The sequence below is a fragment of the Sebastes umbrosus genome, chromosome 5 (assembly GCF_015220745.1).
Source record: "Sebastes umbrosus isolate fSebUmb1 chromosome 5, fSebUmb1.pri, whole genome shotgun sequence".
Taxonomy (NCBI): Eukaryota; Metazoa; Chordata; class Actinopteri; order Perciformes; family Sebastidae; genus Sebastes; species Sebastes umbrosus.
The window spans coordinates 3738448-3755039 of record NC_051273.1 but is presented as its reverse complement, the minus strand read 5'-3'; the positions used below and the strand labels follow the sequence as shown (position 1 = coordinate 3755039).

Sequence of the window (16592 nt, the reverse complement as noted above, 5' to 3'; positions counted from 1 at the left end):
TTTCCATCTTACAAGCATCCATTAGAAAGTGTTATAAATTCTATGCGTCAGAATACATTTCCAAATACACTAAATGTTGTCTTGGCAGAATGGTTTTCGTAAGCATACCAACATCTTTGTCCACAAGTAACAGGACCACATGCAGCTGCATCAACCATATGAAAGGAAAACACTTAGAGGAGATAACACACTTGGGAAATCAAGTGTGTTGCTATTAAAACATAACTAACCAAATGTAATTCATAATAGCTGCCACATCCCATATCCTGCCTCTATCTGTAGGCTTTTAACAGTATCTCATTGCTCAGCTGAGAGCCATAAGCATTTATGAGTGCTGCGCACTGCGAGGCCATATTGGTCCGTGCATTTACGGTGGCAACAGTGGGTTGGAGGTTAAACCAGCAGGTGTGTGTCCACTAAGGTGGCAATTCAAATCCCCGCACTGCTGGTCATTTGATAGACTTTCCTCTACATGTGCAACCACTGTGCACCACTTAGGCACAACAACTAGATTGGAAAAGACAGAAAGGCCAAGATGCTTGTAAAAACACCCTCAAAAAAATATACAGCTATGTTGGATAGCGGAAAATAAATGACAAAGCAGTTGAACAATAAAATACATAAACTGACAAGTAAAGATGTCGGCATGTCGCAGCACATCTGAATCATTGACGGATGGCTGACATTGGCTTCGATTCTCCACGATCCATTTCACATCCATTACCACATTTAAGCATTTTTTTCTGACACTGATGTACAACGAGCGCCGTAACAGTGGAGACGAGCTTAAATTGTCATCATACCTGTTTTAAAAGACACCAGTATCAGGAATCGCAGGGTTGAAAGCCACGGTGCGCTGACAACAGCTATAACACATTTTCTGGTGTCATTACGATAATAACGCGTGACAGAGAAGTGCCGGCTAAAGAAATAAGAGTCAGGGCTAAAAGGTTGAAAAGATTTTGATAATAAACAAGATTGGTGCATGGTCCAGGGGGAGAGGTGGGGGAGGAAACGGGGATGTGATTTAGGGGTGAAGAAGAGCACTTGAGGTGTTTGTGGACGAGAAAATGGAAGCAGTTTGAGTGGAAGAGTTCTATTAATGGCACATCCATCTCGGGAAGGGCCGGTCCGTGGCATGTCGAAAGGCCTGGAAGCAAGGCCTTCCATAAAGGGCTGTCATTATGACTGAGAGCTTCCCGCTGATGGCGGACAGACACATATTGAAAAGGTGGAGGAGACAGGAAAGTGGTGGTGGTGGTGGTGTGTGCGTGTTGGATATGATTCTGCAGGAAGACTGAGTGTGTTTGTTGATTTGATTGTCATTCTTGTTAGTTGTTGGTATCATGAATACTGTATGTGTGTGCATGTATGTGTCAGGAGCTTATTACTGTCATGACACAGTTTTATGTGCCTCTCTCATTCTGCATTGCTCTTAAAAATAGTGTGAAGGATGTGGAGCAATTCCACTGAGACAGTACTGTGGGTTTATTGAACGTGTTGAATGAGGAACATCTACTTTTCCACATTCCCACTAATATCTGAAAATGGTTGATCAAAACCGCAATTTGCCAGCAATAAAGCGCAGCAGGGAGGATTTATTTTTGTAGGCCAAACCAGAAAGTTAGCATCGCCCTGGGTTCCCACGGCAAAAAGCCAACGGGATTTTTCCATTGGGTTTCGGATTATTGAAGAAAATAAGCTCTGTGATAAACAAACGGTTATGATACTTACACATTTTGTTCCGTAAAATAATCTCCACGAATGAACACCACTTTTATGAATTTTGAAGCATTAATGCAATCTCCAGAAGTAAAAGGCTAACGTTAGGCTGTAAACAAACTACACTTCATTTAGCCACTTGTTATCAACCGCCTCTTTTAAGACACGTAAAAGCAAAAATTCACGAGTGAGAACCCATCGACTTCGAGACGAGGGAACCGGAAGTGCTAAACTCATAACTCATTTGCGGGTTTTAGGGCTCATTCCTGCAACACTCTACACACACCCAGCACAAATTAAAAATGATTCTGATTTGAGTTTTTTGTTTTGTTACCCACAGTTCCTGGGGCTCCTCCAAGGCGAGTGGAGGTAGAGGTCCTCAACTCCACGGCACTAAAGGTGATATGGCGCTCCCTGACGCCAGGCAAGCAGCACGGTCAGATCCGTGGCTACCAGGTTCACTATGTACGTGTGGAAAATGGCGAGTCACGGGGCCTGCCCCTCATCAAGGACGTCATGCTGGCCGACGCCCAGGTATGACCATCTCTCAGTTATGTCACACTATTTTAAATTCCATCTCAAAGCATGCCTATACCACGCATCAGTACCGGTCAAATATGCCCAGGTCTGCCTTTGAATCTATTTATCAATCGTGATATAAACAACACAGTTACACTGATACAATGATTAAAAACTTCAGTGGACATTTCAAAGAAACGTTGTCCAACTTTGTTCCCTCACACAGACTGCAAATTGTGTACTTTATCTTCACTGTTGCTTTGCAAATATTGCTACGAGTATGGGAAGCGATATGGGTGCTCTTCCCTCTTGGATTTCATTTCATATTGCTGTAATATTCCTTCCCCTCAGCCCACAACAAGAACTGTAATCAAAGCTTCACTCATCTTGTCCTCCCTCCTCTGCCTCCATGGCTTTTATTAGGGATGTCTAGACCCCTGCTTTATGGCAACATCTGCCATGAAATGTCTGATTGTGTGCTTGTATCAAATGCAAAGACTCTAAGAAAATGCTGATTATAGCATTCCGTGCCTGGAGGGGAAGAAATGTAAAATTGGCATGAAAACATTTCACCAAAGTCAGCCTCCACTGACAGCTAGAATTGTAATGGAGCCCTGTGTGATGGCCTTTTTTTTCTTTTTACAAAACTTGTTGGAGGATTCCTGCCAAAATGAGACTTTTGTGCACAGTAGCAATCATCCAAATGGAAATGATAGCCTTGAAGCAATAGGGTAAACAACACAGAAAAAGAATAGTTGCATGCAATTCCACATATTCTTGGAATGAATGGATCAAAATCTATTTTTTCCGCATGAATGAAGGGTCCATTTAGGCAAAATGCCACCAGCATCACGTTGACATTTTTGGCATTTAGCTGACCACGAATCCAAGAGTAGAATGAGCTTAAATAACTTAAATTATAAGCGATGCACGCACCCAGCACTCAACAAAGAATGCCTGGCAAAGATATCTTTTTAATTGCATATTTTTGATAGTATATTTTAAAAATGACATCATTAAACCCTTAAAAGCCACACATCACTACTGGCTGTAGCTATCAATGATTTAAAGAGGACCTATTATGCTTTTGTGTTTTTTTCCCTTTCCTTTAGTGTGTTATATAGTTTTATTGTGCATGTAAAAGGTCTGCAAAGTTACAAAGCCCAAAGTCCACACCAAAGGGAGTTACTCTCCCCCACAGAAACACTGCTCTTGTTCGGTTGACAAATCACAACAGAGTGGGCCGGCTGACCAATCAGCGCAGACTGGGCTTAAAACAGAGCGTTTCAGACAAAGGGTAAGAAGAGGTGTTGCAGCACAGCCGGTATTAGATAAGTAAAGCATTTTTTGAACATTAAACCATGTAAACATGTTCTAGTAGAAACCCAAAATACAAGTATGCACCTGAAAATAAGCATAATAGGTCCTCTTTAAAGTAACACTATTGTTAGCTGCACAGTAGCATGGTTAAACATGCCCCACAGGCAGACCTATACAACTCTCCTTGTTTCTGCTGCTCCTCATAACCTTCAAACAGCTTCTCTCTCTCCTGACCTCACAAAAACCAGTGACCTATTTCTGATACCGACCCCCTTCTCCCAAACCTCTAATGCCCCCCATCTCTCACAATCCTATGTCTTCCCTTTCTTTTCTCTCTCTTTCTTTAAAAAAAATATCACTTTCTCTCCTGCGCTCTCCTCTTTGGCGGGGGGGTTAGTGGGAAACGGACGATACAGCTGAATATGTGAGTACGAAGTTTCGCCTGAGTGCTTTGTGTAGCTGACGGGGTATAAACAGTGGGTATTGCATCAACCTGGTTGGATTCGCAGTCGACACAACCCCTCCAATCTTTATTTAATAAGTTTGGATAACAAAGTGGCTCAGAAGTTTCACCTCGGCTGTCTGGCCTGCCAACCTCCACCCTATCTCTGCACGCCGCCGCTAAGGAAAAAAGGACAAACTTCTATTGCCGGCTAGCTTTCCACAAAATGACGGCTGATGCAATATCCACTGCCCACTGTGCCTGGAATGCTAATGCTACTTGTGTCATGCCGTGTGTTGATACAGTACGTGTTGTCTTGTGCTCTGGTGGTGTGTGTTTTTTTTTACTTTTTCGTGTGCGTGTTTATATTATTTAATTTTCCGTGTGGTGCTTTAGAATTACTGTGCTGCCCTTTGTATCGCTTTTATTAGAAATATTGAGACAGTAGTTTTACATAACGTCCATGTATGACGCTTGAAACCTACTGCAGAATCCTCATCACATCTCCGATGATCCGTCTAATTGTACCCTTGTTTTGAACCCAGATTTGAAACCCCAGGCCATCTGCATTACGTGAATACCATCTCAAGTACAAGACAGTACTTATAGCTCATTTACCTTTATTGACCTCTCCCATCCTTCTGCCAACCGGCCTGTTAAAAACCTCATTCTGCATTCGTTCAAACCCGCTCTCCTGAAAGATTCATTAGAATTGATCGGAAGCCTCTCTTTGAAGAGGACTCAAGGAAACTTAATGGCCGAGGTAAAAACTGCCAGCGAATGGAGCAGGATGTATTCAGCATGCATTTATCACAAAGTTAAGTTGTCGATTGGAATATGGCTGAAGGAATGAGGGGGCTACTTCCCATTTACATACCTAATGTCCCTCCTCCACCTCACCAACTGTAAGGATTTACTTAATGGAACGGTCTCCTGTTACACAGGGGGGAAAACATTACATTTAATGCATGCCTTGTGAGAATTAATAAAGAGGACCAGGAGACACTTCACAACGATTAACATCCTGCAGAAGGCAGTTTGAGCTGCATGAAGGGGGGTCAAATCATCAAAAATTCAAGACACACTTTGACATTTTCCTGTCCCTGTCTCTTCGCTGTCTCCCATAGGAAATGGTCATTGGAGGACTCAAGCCAGACACCACTTACTCCATCACCGTGGCAGCCTACACCACCAAGGGGGATGGAGCCCGGAGCAAACCCAAACTGGTGGTGACCAAAGGGGCAGGTCAGTACGACGATTATTTATTTATTGCTTTATTTACAGAACCTTTGTTCATGCAGCAATAAAGGTGGCGTATCACCAGAGGTCCCACGATACGATATTATCACAATACTTAAGTCACGATACGATCTTATTGCGATTTTAAACATTTTGCGATATGCAATAAAACATATTGCAATTTAATACCTTTTTTCAGCTGCAAATTATGCAGTTTGCCAACATCTGTTTTATCTAACAAGATACAGTTTTGCTCTGTTCATCTCAGAGTTTTTATTCATATATCTTAAGGTCAGAGGTCAAGGGCCCCTTTGAAAATGGCCATGCCAGTTTTTCCCCGCCAAAATTTTGCGGAAATTTGGATCGTTATTTAGCGACAAGCTAACATGATTGGTTGGTACCAATAGAATCCTTAGGTTGCTTAGTTTCATAAGATACTAGTATCTTCACTCTAGCTTTAAGATTGAGCATGCTACAACCTCTGAAAGACAGAATATTGGCCGGATTGTTAAGAAGTTAATAGTTTATGTAATGAAAGATCGATACTTGACATCCGTGTTTTGATACAATATTGCCACGTAAAATATCGCAACACTATGCTGTCTCGATTATTTGCCCCTCTCTCCCATAGGCTGAAGGATACCTTGCTCAGGAGTTCCTCATCATTCCCATCCAGCTGTTACTGCTCGGCTACCATCTCTGTATTTGATTAAAAACATTTAGAGGATCCTCATTTACAGCCACATTGTTGTGCGTTTAACTGATCCAAACCTGATCGGAGGATTTGGAAAAGACAGACGTGAATAAATGCAAGAGTTTCTGATATGTAATCAACTGCATTAGACATCCTTATCAAAGACGTGTCTCATGTTAAGACTGTAGCTTCAGAAATACATAGGATCGCTCCCTCTTAGCCGACTAGTTGAGTAATTGATCATTTTGGTCTTAGTTGATTATGATTTCTTAAGTCAATTAGTATTTTTTTATGTTTTATTCATGCTGAATGAATTATTTCCAAGAAACTTTTGAGCTGATCTCTGGTAAACACAAGATTTAAAGTGGTGCTTTTTGTGTGATTCTTTGTGGAGAAACTCAGTTTTACAGATCTGTCGATTAAATCAACTAATCGATTAGTCGACAGACAGATTAGTCAACAGACCGATTAGTCAACAGACCGATTAGTCGACTAAGAATTTCTTTGGTCAAAGGTAGCCCTAGAAATACATATCTTGAGTTAACAGTTATTTATACTGATATGTTTTTTCCAAATGAAGCATTCTGAGGTATATCTGGATTCAACAGTTCAGTCTGTGGAGTTGATGTTTGCTTCTACAGTACTAGGGCAGCATTTATCATTTGAATCATGTTCAGAAGACCGATTTTTAGAGATCAAGGAGGTTGTACGAGGTACGTGGTAGATTTTTCAGACAGATTATGACAGCTTGAAAACCCCTGTTGGATCGTTGGTTTGAGCTTTAAGGATAAAATACTGGAGGCTAAATGCCTGCACACTACAAAGCCTTGTCTTCTTCAGTTTTCTCCCTTGTTACCACCGGTAGGCACACCACTTTAACCGGACCGCTTGAGCCTGTTTGGAAGCTCTAGCAGCTTAGTTACCATGAACATGATCTAAACCTGTGCGGCTGGCTGCCTGAGAGTGTGAAAGCTTTCCTTGAGAGAATTTTAAGGCGTCAAGCCAAGATAGGAGCGTGCTTTTGTGTGAGCATCTGTGCCCGTCGGCTTTGGGAGGCTTCAGAGAGCCAATATGTACACAACTGCACACATACTTATGTATACACACATACACATGCCTACATACTTACCTAGAAGTCACTCACACATACTCATGAGCATGTGTAGTCTCCACTACCGGTCACACACATACAGTATATGCAGACCCATGCTGTGGCACAATTATGAAACAAAACACACCAATAGATACACACACACACAACGCATTATCGCAACCCAACACACACAAATTCCCCAGATCCTGACCTGTGTGTGTGTGTTACAGGTGTGAGGGTGTGTGACGCTGCCAAAGGGGCTTGAGTGAGTGCTGTCACTCTCCATCCTCCTGTCAGGGCCGGCTGACTGATGTGCCAGTCTAGCGCATTCTGTCTGTCCCTCAGAGGGAAAGCATCCCCTTTTCATTATTGAAGTGTAAAGAAATGGTTTATGCCAGGGGCCCAAGATAAATGGAAAAGGGGAAGGGGTAAGAGGTGGGGGGAAAGCCTTTTTCGGAGGTGAAGTGGTTGTCTTTCTTGTTCTGAGGGATGATAGGATGACCTAGTGCTCTCAACCAGTGGCCCCCTGGTGGGCTTCAGAGCGCCATCTATTGGGTTGCAGAGGTACTGTCAAATGGTTAGATTAAATAAAAATTTAGTTTTTGGTAATTTACGAAGCTAGATATTTTTTATGTGCTCAAGAACTCACACACATTAAAAACATCAAATTAATTTAAATGCATAATTCCAATGACCAGTTACCACGCCAATCACGACACATCATCAGACAGACCTTTTTTTTCAACGTAACCTCAGACAACGGTTCATATATCTTACGAAAAAGTTATTCCTCCTTTTTCGTTTGTTTTCCCACGAATGTCAAGCAACACGTGTCAATTTCTGCTCGTTTCATGCATCCAGTCTTTTCAAAATAAACTTCTGTCTTCACAGGAAACAACTTCCTTAGGTTTAAGTAAGAAAACTACTTAGTTAGGTTTAGGAAAAGTTCGACTTGGTTAGGATTAGGCAACAAAACTACTTAGGCAAGAAAACCTCAGTTTTTTGGGGGGGGGTTGTGCAATTAATTTGCGCGTCAATAAATTTTTTTCAAACTGTTGTTTTTGTACTTTCACACAGAACGCGAATATTACAAGGTGAAAAAGCGAAGGGGCTTTTTTTTCAGAACAAGGTTGATTTTATGAGCTTTTGCACTGCGTATAAAGGCATCAACCAATCACGTTGTGCTGAAAGGGTTGAGTTGCGCCTAGATTTATGAAAAAAAACGGGAGTCTCTGTCCGAACCAGGACGGCAAACGTTATTACTTCTTTCAACCTTGACAAAGGCAGCGCAAACCACTCCAATCCTTCCGTTCTTACCTTTCACAATAAAAGTCCTAGATTTATAATATTTGTAGGCGAGTATTTTCGTGTTGTTAATTCATCACGCTCCCGTTGTGTAAAGGCCTTTAGCTAGCTAACATTCCCTCGGATGCAGTGACATTTGAAAAAGCGATGTGGGATACAACCCTGCGCCGCTAAAAGCTCCAAAGTGTGTGGTGAGTAAATATGACCCTGAATACATTAAATTTAGATTTATAATGGCAGGCAGTGATGCTGAGTTGAAAGCAGAGTGTGTTGAATGTGGTGAAATCCTGTCAACTAAGGCGCTCAAACCATTGAAGCTCCCGAGACTCTTAAACACAACGCACCCGGGATGTGTTGGGAAGCCAAATGAATATTTCCTAAGGAAAAGGAATGGCTACAGGCACAACAGAAAGTCATCACAACATTAACAACTCAGTCAAAAGCCACTTGAAAGTTAGCCGCGGTATATGGTTGCTTTTTCTCATTTAAATTTTAACAATCAGAAGTTGGCCATAAGTTAAAAATAGTTGATAACCTCTGGTCTAGTGAATAGCAGGGGACCCACTGGTTTGGGGATTTTTGAAGTACCATGGTATTTCCTGAGGTCTGTATCAGGCAGGGAACAAAAGGGATGTTTTTGTGTTCTTCTTTGGGGCTTAAAAAAGTGCTTACTTTTCAGAAATATGCCCACATCTTTTTATGTCTCAGGTTTTTTGTTTCCCTCCAGAGCAACCTCAACCTTAGTGGACAGCTTCAGAGCATCTCTGAGCTGAAAAACAGCAGGAACAAATGTGACAAAATCATTCAATTTTACATTATGATTACAAAGACCAGTCATCAAGCCCTTCTTAGGACATGCTCATTTTAATTCACTCTTATACTCCGCGACCTGAATTCCTAAAATGTTAATATAAAACATGTGCTACATTCAAAAGACAAGTACTTTTAATTCTAATGACAAGGTACCTAATTGAATACACACTGAAAATGTATCTCAACATATGTCAAATTATTAACCCAGATATAGTATATGATGCTTCAACATCTGTGATCTTCGCCATACAAACTGACGTTTAAATGTCCTCTGTAAAACAACTCTTTCAATTGGTTTACCCTTGTTTAAACTCACTCATAAACTAAATAATAAATAAATCTTTTTTGCATGTATGCACTTTTAAAACACACACATAAATTATGCAATTTATGCTTTTATTTTATATTTTTAAAGACAAGCATGCACTGAAAGTGAACAATTGCCTCCAGAAACTATGACATCAGAGTCTTGTTCTTTTTAGGAAACATAAAGGCCTAAAAAGTGACATCAATACAGAGCATCATGACAAATAGAGCATGTTTTAGTGCCACTTAAAAGTCGATTCACATTAATGGCGAAGTCTTTTCATCTTCCAGACATTCCAACAACCGTCTCTGGTAGTGTGGTGTGTCAGAAAGTATCCAAAAGAATCTATCTCACGATTTTGTATGTAGGATATAAAAACAAGTAGAGCTATGCACCTATCTGTGAGTCACAGACAAACAACATTCATTCTGTGGCTGGAGCAGTCTTTGTTTGCTGAATGAAAAGCCAGGTTTGAAAAGCGCCTTTTCATGATTCATACTTTCCATACTCCTGCTTTGAGGAACAAACTTCACCACGGCCACTGTGAGACAAAGTTTTAGAGGGGACCAAAAGGAGTCTTTATTGACAAAAGATTACAATGCTTGAGTCTCAAAATGTTATTCTGCCATCCCATCTGCACATTGTGAAGTTTGGCTGAAAGGAGCATCAATCAATAACCAGCCTTTTTTTATCTTCTTTTCTTGTTCAAGTTCAAGTGGAAAATATATATATATATATTGTCCTCTAAGAAAGTTTTTTAAAAACTAAGTACAATGAACCAATCAATAAATTGAAAAGAAAATGAAACAGCATGTTACAAAGACATAACCCTCTATAGGTAGCCTACAGTATAAACTATAAAGTGGGTTACCCAGCGCCACTAGCTCTCCTCCGGGCCTAAATCCTAAAGAAACGTTATAAAAATGTAAGATTTGGGGTATGCCAAGTCAGAGAAGGATGCCTCAAGAGGATGGCTGATGTGTTTGTAGATCCTCATTAGGGAGGAAGGACTGGCCATCTAGTGGGAAAGCACTAAAAACATAAAATAAAGGCTCGTGAGTGAAGACGAAATACCAAGGAAGTGCCAACGGTCTGTTAAACCTTGTAATTCAAAGCTCTATTTGGCAACTTTACACACAGTATCGCTGGCTCCAAAAGGCAGCAAAAGGTATGTGGAAGATTTAAAAACCAGAAGTCATGAAAGATAATGTTGATAAACCATTTCAGTTTTATACTTGTTAATACTGTACAGTATATACAGTACTGTATTCCTGTTGATAGTGCACTATTTTGGCAGCTGGCATTTAAGTTTTACTGTGTATCATTTTTGGAAGTGTGAAGTTGTTGGCATTATTCATTAATCATATTGCAAGTCAGAGTGGATAGAAACCATAGACTGTGTACAGCTCCCAAAAGGTGAAGCCAAAACACCTCAATCGCCCCCTGGTGGCTGGCTGCAGTATAGGTCATAAAGCCCGCCTCTTCCATGTTAGCCGATTGGATGTGGGCCAACCTAAAAACTCAAAATACACGTGAAATACATTTTTACCAAAGATGGTTTCTGTTATTTTAGGCAGTTCTTATCACGCTGATGAATGTTCAAGTGTTAATTTTTTCTGATAAGTTTGGTTTTAAGTAGTTATTTGATGCTAAATAAAAAGCTTGATAAAAAAAGGGGTGAAATGTCATGATTGACAGCTGCGAATCTCTCTCGTTGCGGCCGTGCTCAGCTTGCGATAGGTGCGAGCGGGTGATCTCGATACCGCGGCTCCACCGCCCGATCACTACTGCGCAGACTCTAGCTCCAAATAACGGCAAAATCTCAAGATCTGCTCAGCTCCCATATCCGGGATATTTTGTCTTCACTTCTGTACAGTGGGAGGAAGTTGAGACGCATCGTCCATCTTTATATACAGCCTATGATATAGACTCAGATGAACTCTGTCACACTGTTGTTAGACAGGCTCTGAAAGGTATTAGTAGGGTATCCTGCCCTTGTAGTATCTTGACAGCTTACAAACTCCCGTCCCCCGACTTCACAGCACTTTATTTCGATTGTTGCATCCTGTGAGAGGATACTTAGGGATGCATGTGTGCACACTTAAAAGGGTGCGGATACTTATTCTGATGCTGACTGCAGACAGCTGACTTGTTCCCCTCATTGCATGTTTAGTAACTTCCTGATTGTTATTTTTGTCCAGTGAGAAATCATCATCATCTCTTTCTCGTCTCTTGCTCACTCGCTTCCTTAATAGCTCTTGCAGTCCAAATGGGCCATGTGAAATTTGATGCAAATTTAACTCCATGCCATTTCCTACCATACCAATTACTCCCCTCCATGAACCCTTACCACGTACACACACACACACATACACTCCTTCAGTAAGCTGCCTAAATTAAAAGCAGAAGGAAACGAAGATGGGTGTGCGATGGCTTTGACCTTTAAGGTTAAAAAAGACCTCTTATCTCCCACATGTCCTTAAATATGTTAAGTCTCCTTAGGCAGGCTGTAGCCACATAGGTTAATCAGAGGGAGATTTATTTTTCTATTGTGAATGAGTGCAGGTCAAAGCATCTGAGGCAACAGATCCTTAAAAAGGGCATAATACAGTGTGTGCACTATGTCATTTGCACACAAGCAATATGTATTTCAGTTAGTTTGTTTGTATGTATATGTTGCTGCAAGTGTGCACAAGAGGTAGGAAATGAGAAGGAAACCTGATCGCCCTTTTCTCAATCAGGCTGAGTTGAGTGTCAACAGCAGGCTGTTAATACTGTGGCCTGATGGGAAACGTGCCGCGAGGCCTACAAGGAGGGATTGAGCCAGGGTCGTCCCTGAAATGGACTTAGAGAGAGAGAGAGGGACGGAAGGGGTGGAGGAGGTGGAGGAGGAGGTTAGGAAATGAAAAGGGGGATTGGGCAGTGTGCAAGGGGAGAAGTGGAGAGATGGGGTTAGAATAAGGGAGAGGGTTGGGGGGGGGGGATGAACACTGAGGAGAGGGACAATCAAAATGTCCGAAAAACCCCAGAATCACTCATGTACACACACACACACACACACACACACACACACGCACACGCACACACACACATACACACACACACACACACACACACATTTCTGCCCCTGATATCCCTATAGGGCCCTCTTTGCAGCAGATTGCTCCTTGTCCCCAGTCACCTTCATCATCCCTCATTCACTCATTTTTCACCCCCCATCGCCATGCCCTCATTCTCTCTCTCATGACCCTGTAGCCACACACACACACACACACACACACACACACACACACACACACTTAAACGAATACACTGTACACACCATGAACAACTCCACCTCCCCCCAAACACCAATCTGCTGTCGCAGTACCGGTGATCCTTCCCCCCCCCACTGTTTTAAATGTACAAATATTAAAATAGTTTCAGGGCCACAAAGGTTGCAGTGGATACGTTTGGGAGCCTGTTGAGGTTAGAAACAGATATTTAGAATGGAAAACACACACACACACACACACAGGATCATTATCTCCGATTCTGTTTCCTTGATTAGCGGTGAGCATGAAGGCAGAGTGGGCTTTTAAATGACACCAAGCTGAGCTATAGCATGTAGTCGGGGAGTATTAGGAGCATTCGTCTCACCCAACCCTCGGCGCCCCCGCCTTTCCATTACCGGCAAAGGCTCAGCTGACTAGCCACCATCCACCCACCAACCCCCCATCTTCCTCTAGCAACAGCCCTCAGAAAGAAGACCATTAGCAAATGGAAATGAATAATACGAGCAGAGGGAGTGGACTGTGTAGAGTGGATTGCTTTGTGTTTTACTACGCGCACATTAAGACTTGCATCTTGGCGCAGGAACATATGCTATATGTAGGCACATATACACACACGCACAATGATACTATTCCACTGAGAGAGAGTACTTTTGCCTCAGACGACTTATGTCGGCTCCTCCAAATTACTTCCACGCTGGGCAAAAAGCCAAATAGCCCCGTGTGCAGGTGGAATGGTGATATAGGAGCTGGAGCTGCAAACCATTGCCGAATACATACCATGAACACATACACGTGCGTACACAATGCCCATTATGCACAAAGATACACACAAGCAGATGTACAAAAAGACATAAACTGTAAGAAACAGATGCTGCGATATAAATTCATGTACAGTAATTAACAAACATTTGACGTATAATGATGAAGACGGCAAATGTATCCATAATTGTGGCTGCTTAAAGATAATGTGAAATGTATGTTACACGTTAAACCAGAGTTAATAATTTGTATTCAGCTTATTCAGCGTTTTTAATTTATACTGAGAAAGCTCTCACTGCCAAGACCAACCAATTTGCTGCCGACCCAGTTTGCCGACCCAGTTGGCAAGCAATTTTGAATCAGAAATCTACAGACGGAGCCAATCTTCACACCAATGGTCTCACAATCTCATGCAGGGGCATCAAATTCAATTGGTAATGGTAAATAAACGGACAGTGTTGTTTATATCATTCATCCAGGTAACACAAAAATAACAAATTGCAATTGAGTTTGTAACACTTTTGTAATATGTAACCTTTCATCTGCAATGCTGATCCTGAGTTTAATATCTAAGGTATCAATATCTGTTGTTCAAAATGTCTTAGACCTGAGATCTTACAGTTCAATTTGGTTATAGAGTCATTTTGTTCACTACATTCACAAGGCTCAATAAGGAGATTGGCATTAGCAGACTCTACATAAGAGCAGGAAGACCTTCAGCACACAAAAAACACACACAGGTCCACTCGCTTAGAAAGATCAATAGAATATATTTATAAAGAGTTTCTGTTCAATGTCATTTCTCAGAAACACTTCCTTTTTTTCCTTAACTGAAGGTTTCCCATTTCTTAGAAACTCAAATTAATTCCACTCGACTCAAATTTACCAACTCAAATTTAACATGGGAATAGAATTAGAACTGAATAAATGTACAACCAAAGAAATACATTAAAAGTAATTCAATTAAATGTATCCTCTGTTCAACCCAAATTGGTTCAGTTATTATTTCTTAATAGCCTCTGTTTTTTTTTCCTTTTGAAAGTCCCTTTAAGGTTGTCAGTCAACCTTGCGGCCTCTTTTGAAATACCACTTTTTTGGCCCAAGGCCCGACAGTGTTAGTCCTGACGACACCTTCTCTCTCAACAGCCACTCTACAGATTGGCAGTTTTGTCTTTCCGATAAAACTGCCAGCTGCACTCAATTTCATCTTGGAAATATTAGGTTAGAGATATCTTGTTTCCCCTTACTCAAACTAACTGAGCTTCTGTCTCACGCTCATGTCTTAGCTGCATTTTCTCCGGTAGCTGAAGCATCGAGTTTGGCATTATAGCCGTCGCCATCTTGGTTTTTGATTTTGGGTGGAGCTAAGTACAACCAAACGCTGAACAAGCTATTTTTAGATGACCAAAGTGTTACAATTAACTTTCGTGAACTGAAAACACACTGTGAAAGAGTTAAAGGTCTAAGATGAAAACACGGACAACTCCCAGATCGGACAACGCCATGGTAGCTACCTGTCAATCACAAGGTAGCCACAAAGCATCCCCTGCTTTATGGTCTATTTGACTCTAAATGGGACCATAATTTACTAAATGAACATCATGCTGTATTGAAGAAGACTTGAAACTAGTGATTGAGAGCATAAACTCATGTTTACAATGTTTACTGAGGTGATAAATCAAGTGAAAAGTAGGCTCATTTCTCATAGACTTCTATACAATCAGACTTGTTTTTGCGACCAGATGAGTCGCCCCCTGCTGGCTGTTAGAAAGAATGCAAGTTTAAAGGCACTTCCTCATTGGCTTCACTTTTCAGAGCTGAGGTTGCCGCTTGAGGACTAGTGGCTTCGCTGTGGGCTGTCGCATAGAAAGTACCCCTTGCAAGGCGTTTATGGAACATTTGTAAATTGGGGTTACAGAAAATAACAATGGGTTACTAGTACATCACTAACAGTGTGAATGTCTGCTGTTGTATCCTCGCTTATATTTGCGAGTTATATGTCCTGCCACAACCTTGTATGTCTGAGAAAAGAGGGACGTAGATGAGTGAGTCAAGATGGAATCTATTTACAGAGAGGTGGGGCTCAAGTGCGACACACTCAGCCACACTCATCTTTCACAAAGCTTTGATGGCAACTTGAGAACTGAAGGCTTCCCATAACCGCTGCTGCCTCTATCACACTGATGGGGCCTTAAAAGGAGAGTTAAGATGAGACGTGTGTCATCCATAAGAGCGGCAAAACTGGGCCACTCTGAAGAATGGTGTCTAGACCCCGAGCGTAGATCATCCATTTTACAACAAGAGATGACTCTCACAGCTGAAAGAGGCACTGTTCTCTGCTTAAAGTTTTAGTGATGCTTTGCAGTACCGATTTTGGCTGGAGCTTACATGTGTCATGAAATGGTAATGGGTACAGCGATCACTCAAGAATTTAGAGGCTCTGAGGATCTTCCATCACGTCTCCATCCAACGCAACCTGACTCAGTTTGTTAGGGAGTTATCTGATGGACGGGTGAAATTACAATTATTACTGAAAGTGTAGATTTTGTAGTCTGTTTATATAGTCACTGAAAATTCTTAATTCTCATTGGTTGGCAGTCCTTGTCCACTCTTGTATTGTACCATGCAGTATAGTATAACAGGTCTGATGCAGGTATTTGTTTGCCATGCTACATTAATGCTTCAGTAGTATGCTGTAGGTATCAGTAGCAACAGTGTTTAGGATTTAGGATTAGGATTTATCTTAAAAGCACTGAAATGGTGTGCTTAAAGTCAATGCACTTTAGCATTGCTGAACTTCTGCTATCAACTGTTTGGTTCTGAGCTATATTTTGCCTAGTAAATAAGGAGAAACAGAAACTATATTTCATCATTTTTAAAACAACTAATCTTTATAAAAAATGAATGACTTGTTTTTAATTTGATGACATTGTTTATTGTTGGCAATTGACCATATATGAATAGGCTAATAAAATGGTGTTTGCCTTGTAAAAATCACTTATAGTTTCCCCCAATACAACTACAGCTGTAGTATTCCTGGTGTGTGTTCAGTTTGTGACATCTACATGTGTAGTATTAAAGCCTGTTACTTTAAACTTATTCAT

General features: G+C 41.3%; 1 protein-coding gene across 16 annotated transcripts in view; it reads left to right on the top strand.

Annotated features, from left to right (window-relative positions):
* Positions 1-16592, top strand: part of ptprsa (protein tyrosine phosphatase receptor type Sa) — a 278620-nt gene that overhangs the window by 207692 nt on the left and 54336 nt on the right. For 7 of the 16 annotated variants that reach the window (XM_037769722.1, XM_037769711.1, XM_037769717.1 and 4 more), the window contains 3 exons: positions 2063-2256; positions 3959-3985; positions 5131-5248. The exons of 4 other annotated variants lie outside the window; for them this stretch is intronic. In XM_037769722.1, coding sequence (XP_037625650.1) covers positions 2063-2256; positions 3959-3985; positions 5131-5248 — 339 coding nt within the window. The remainder of the gene's footprint in view (positions 1-2062; positions 2257-3958; positions 3986-5130; positions 5249-16592) is intronic. 5 more of the 16 variants (XM_037769716.1, XM_037769714.1, XM_037769724.1 and 2 more) reach the window with 1 other exon arrangement.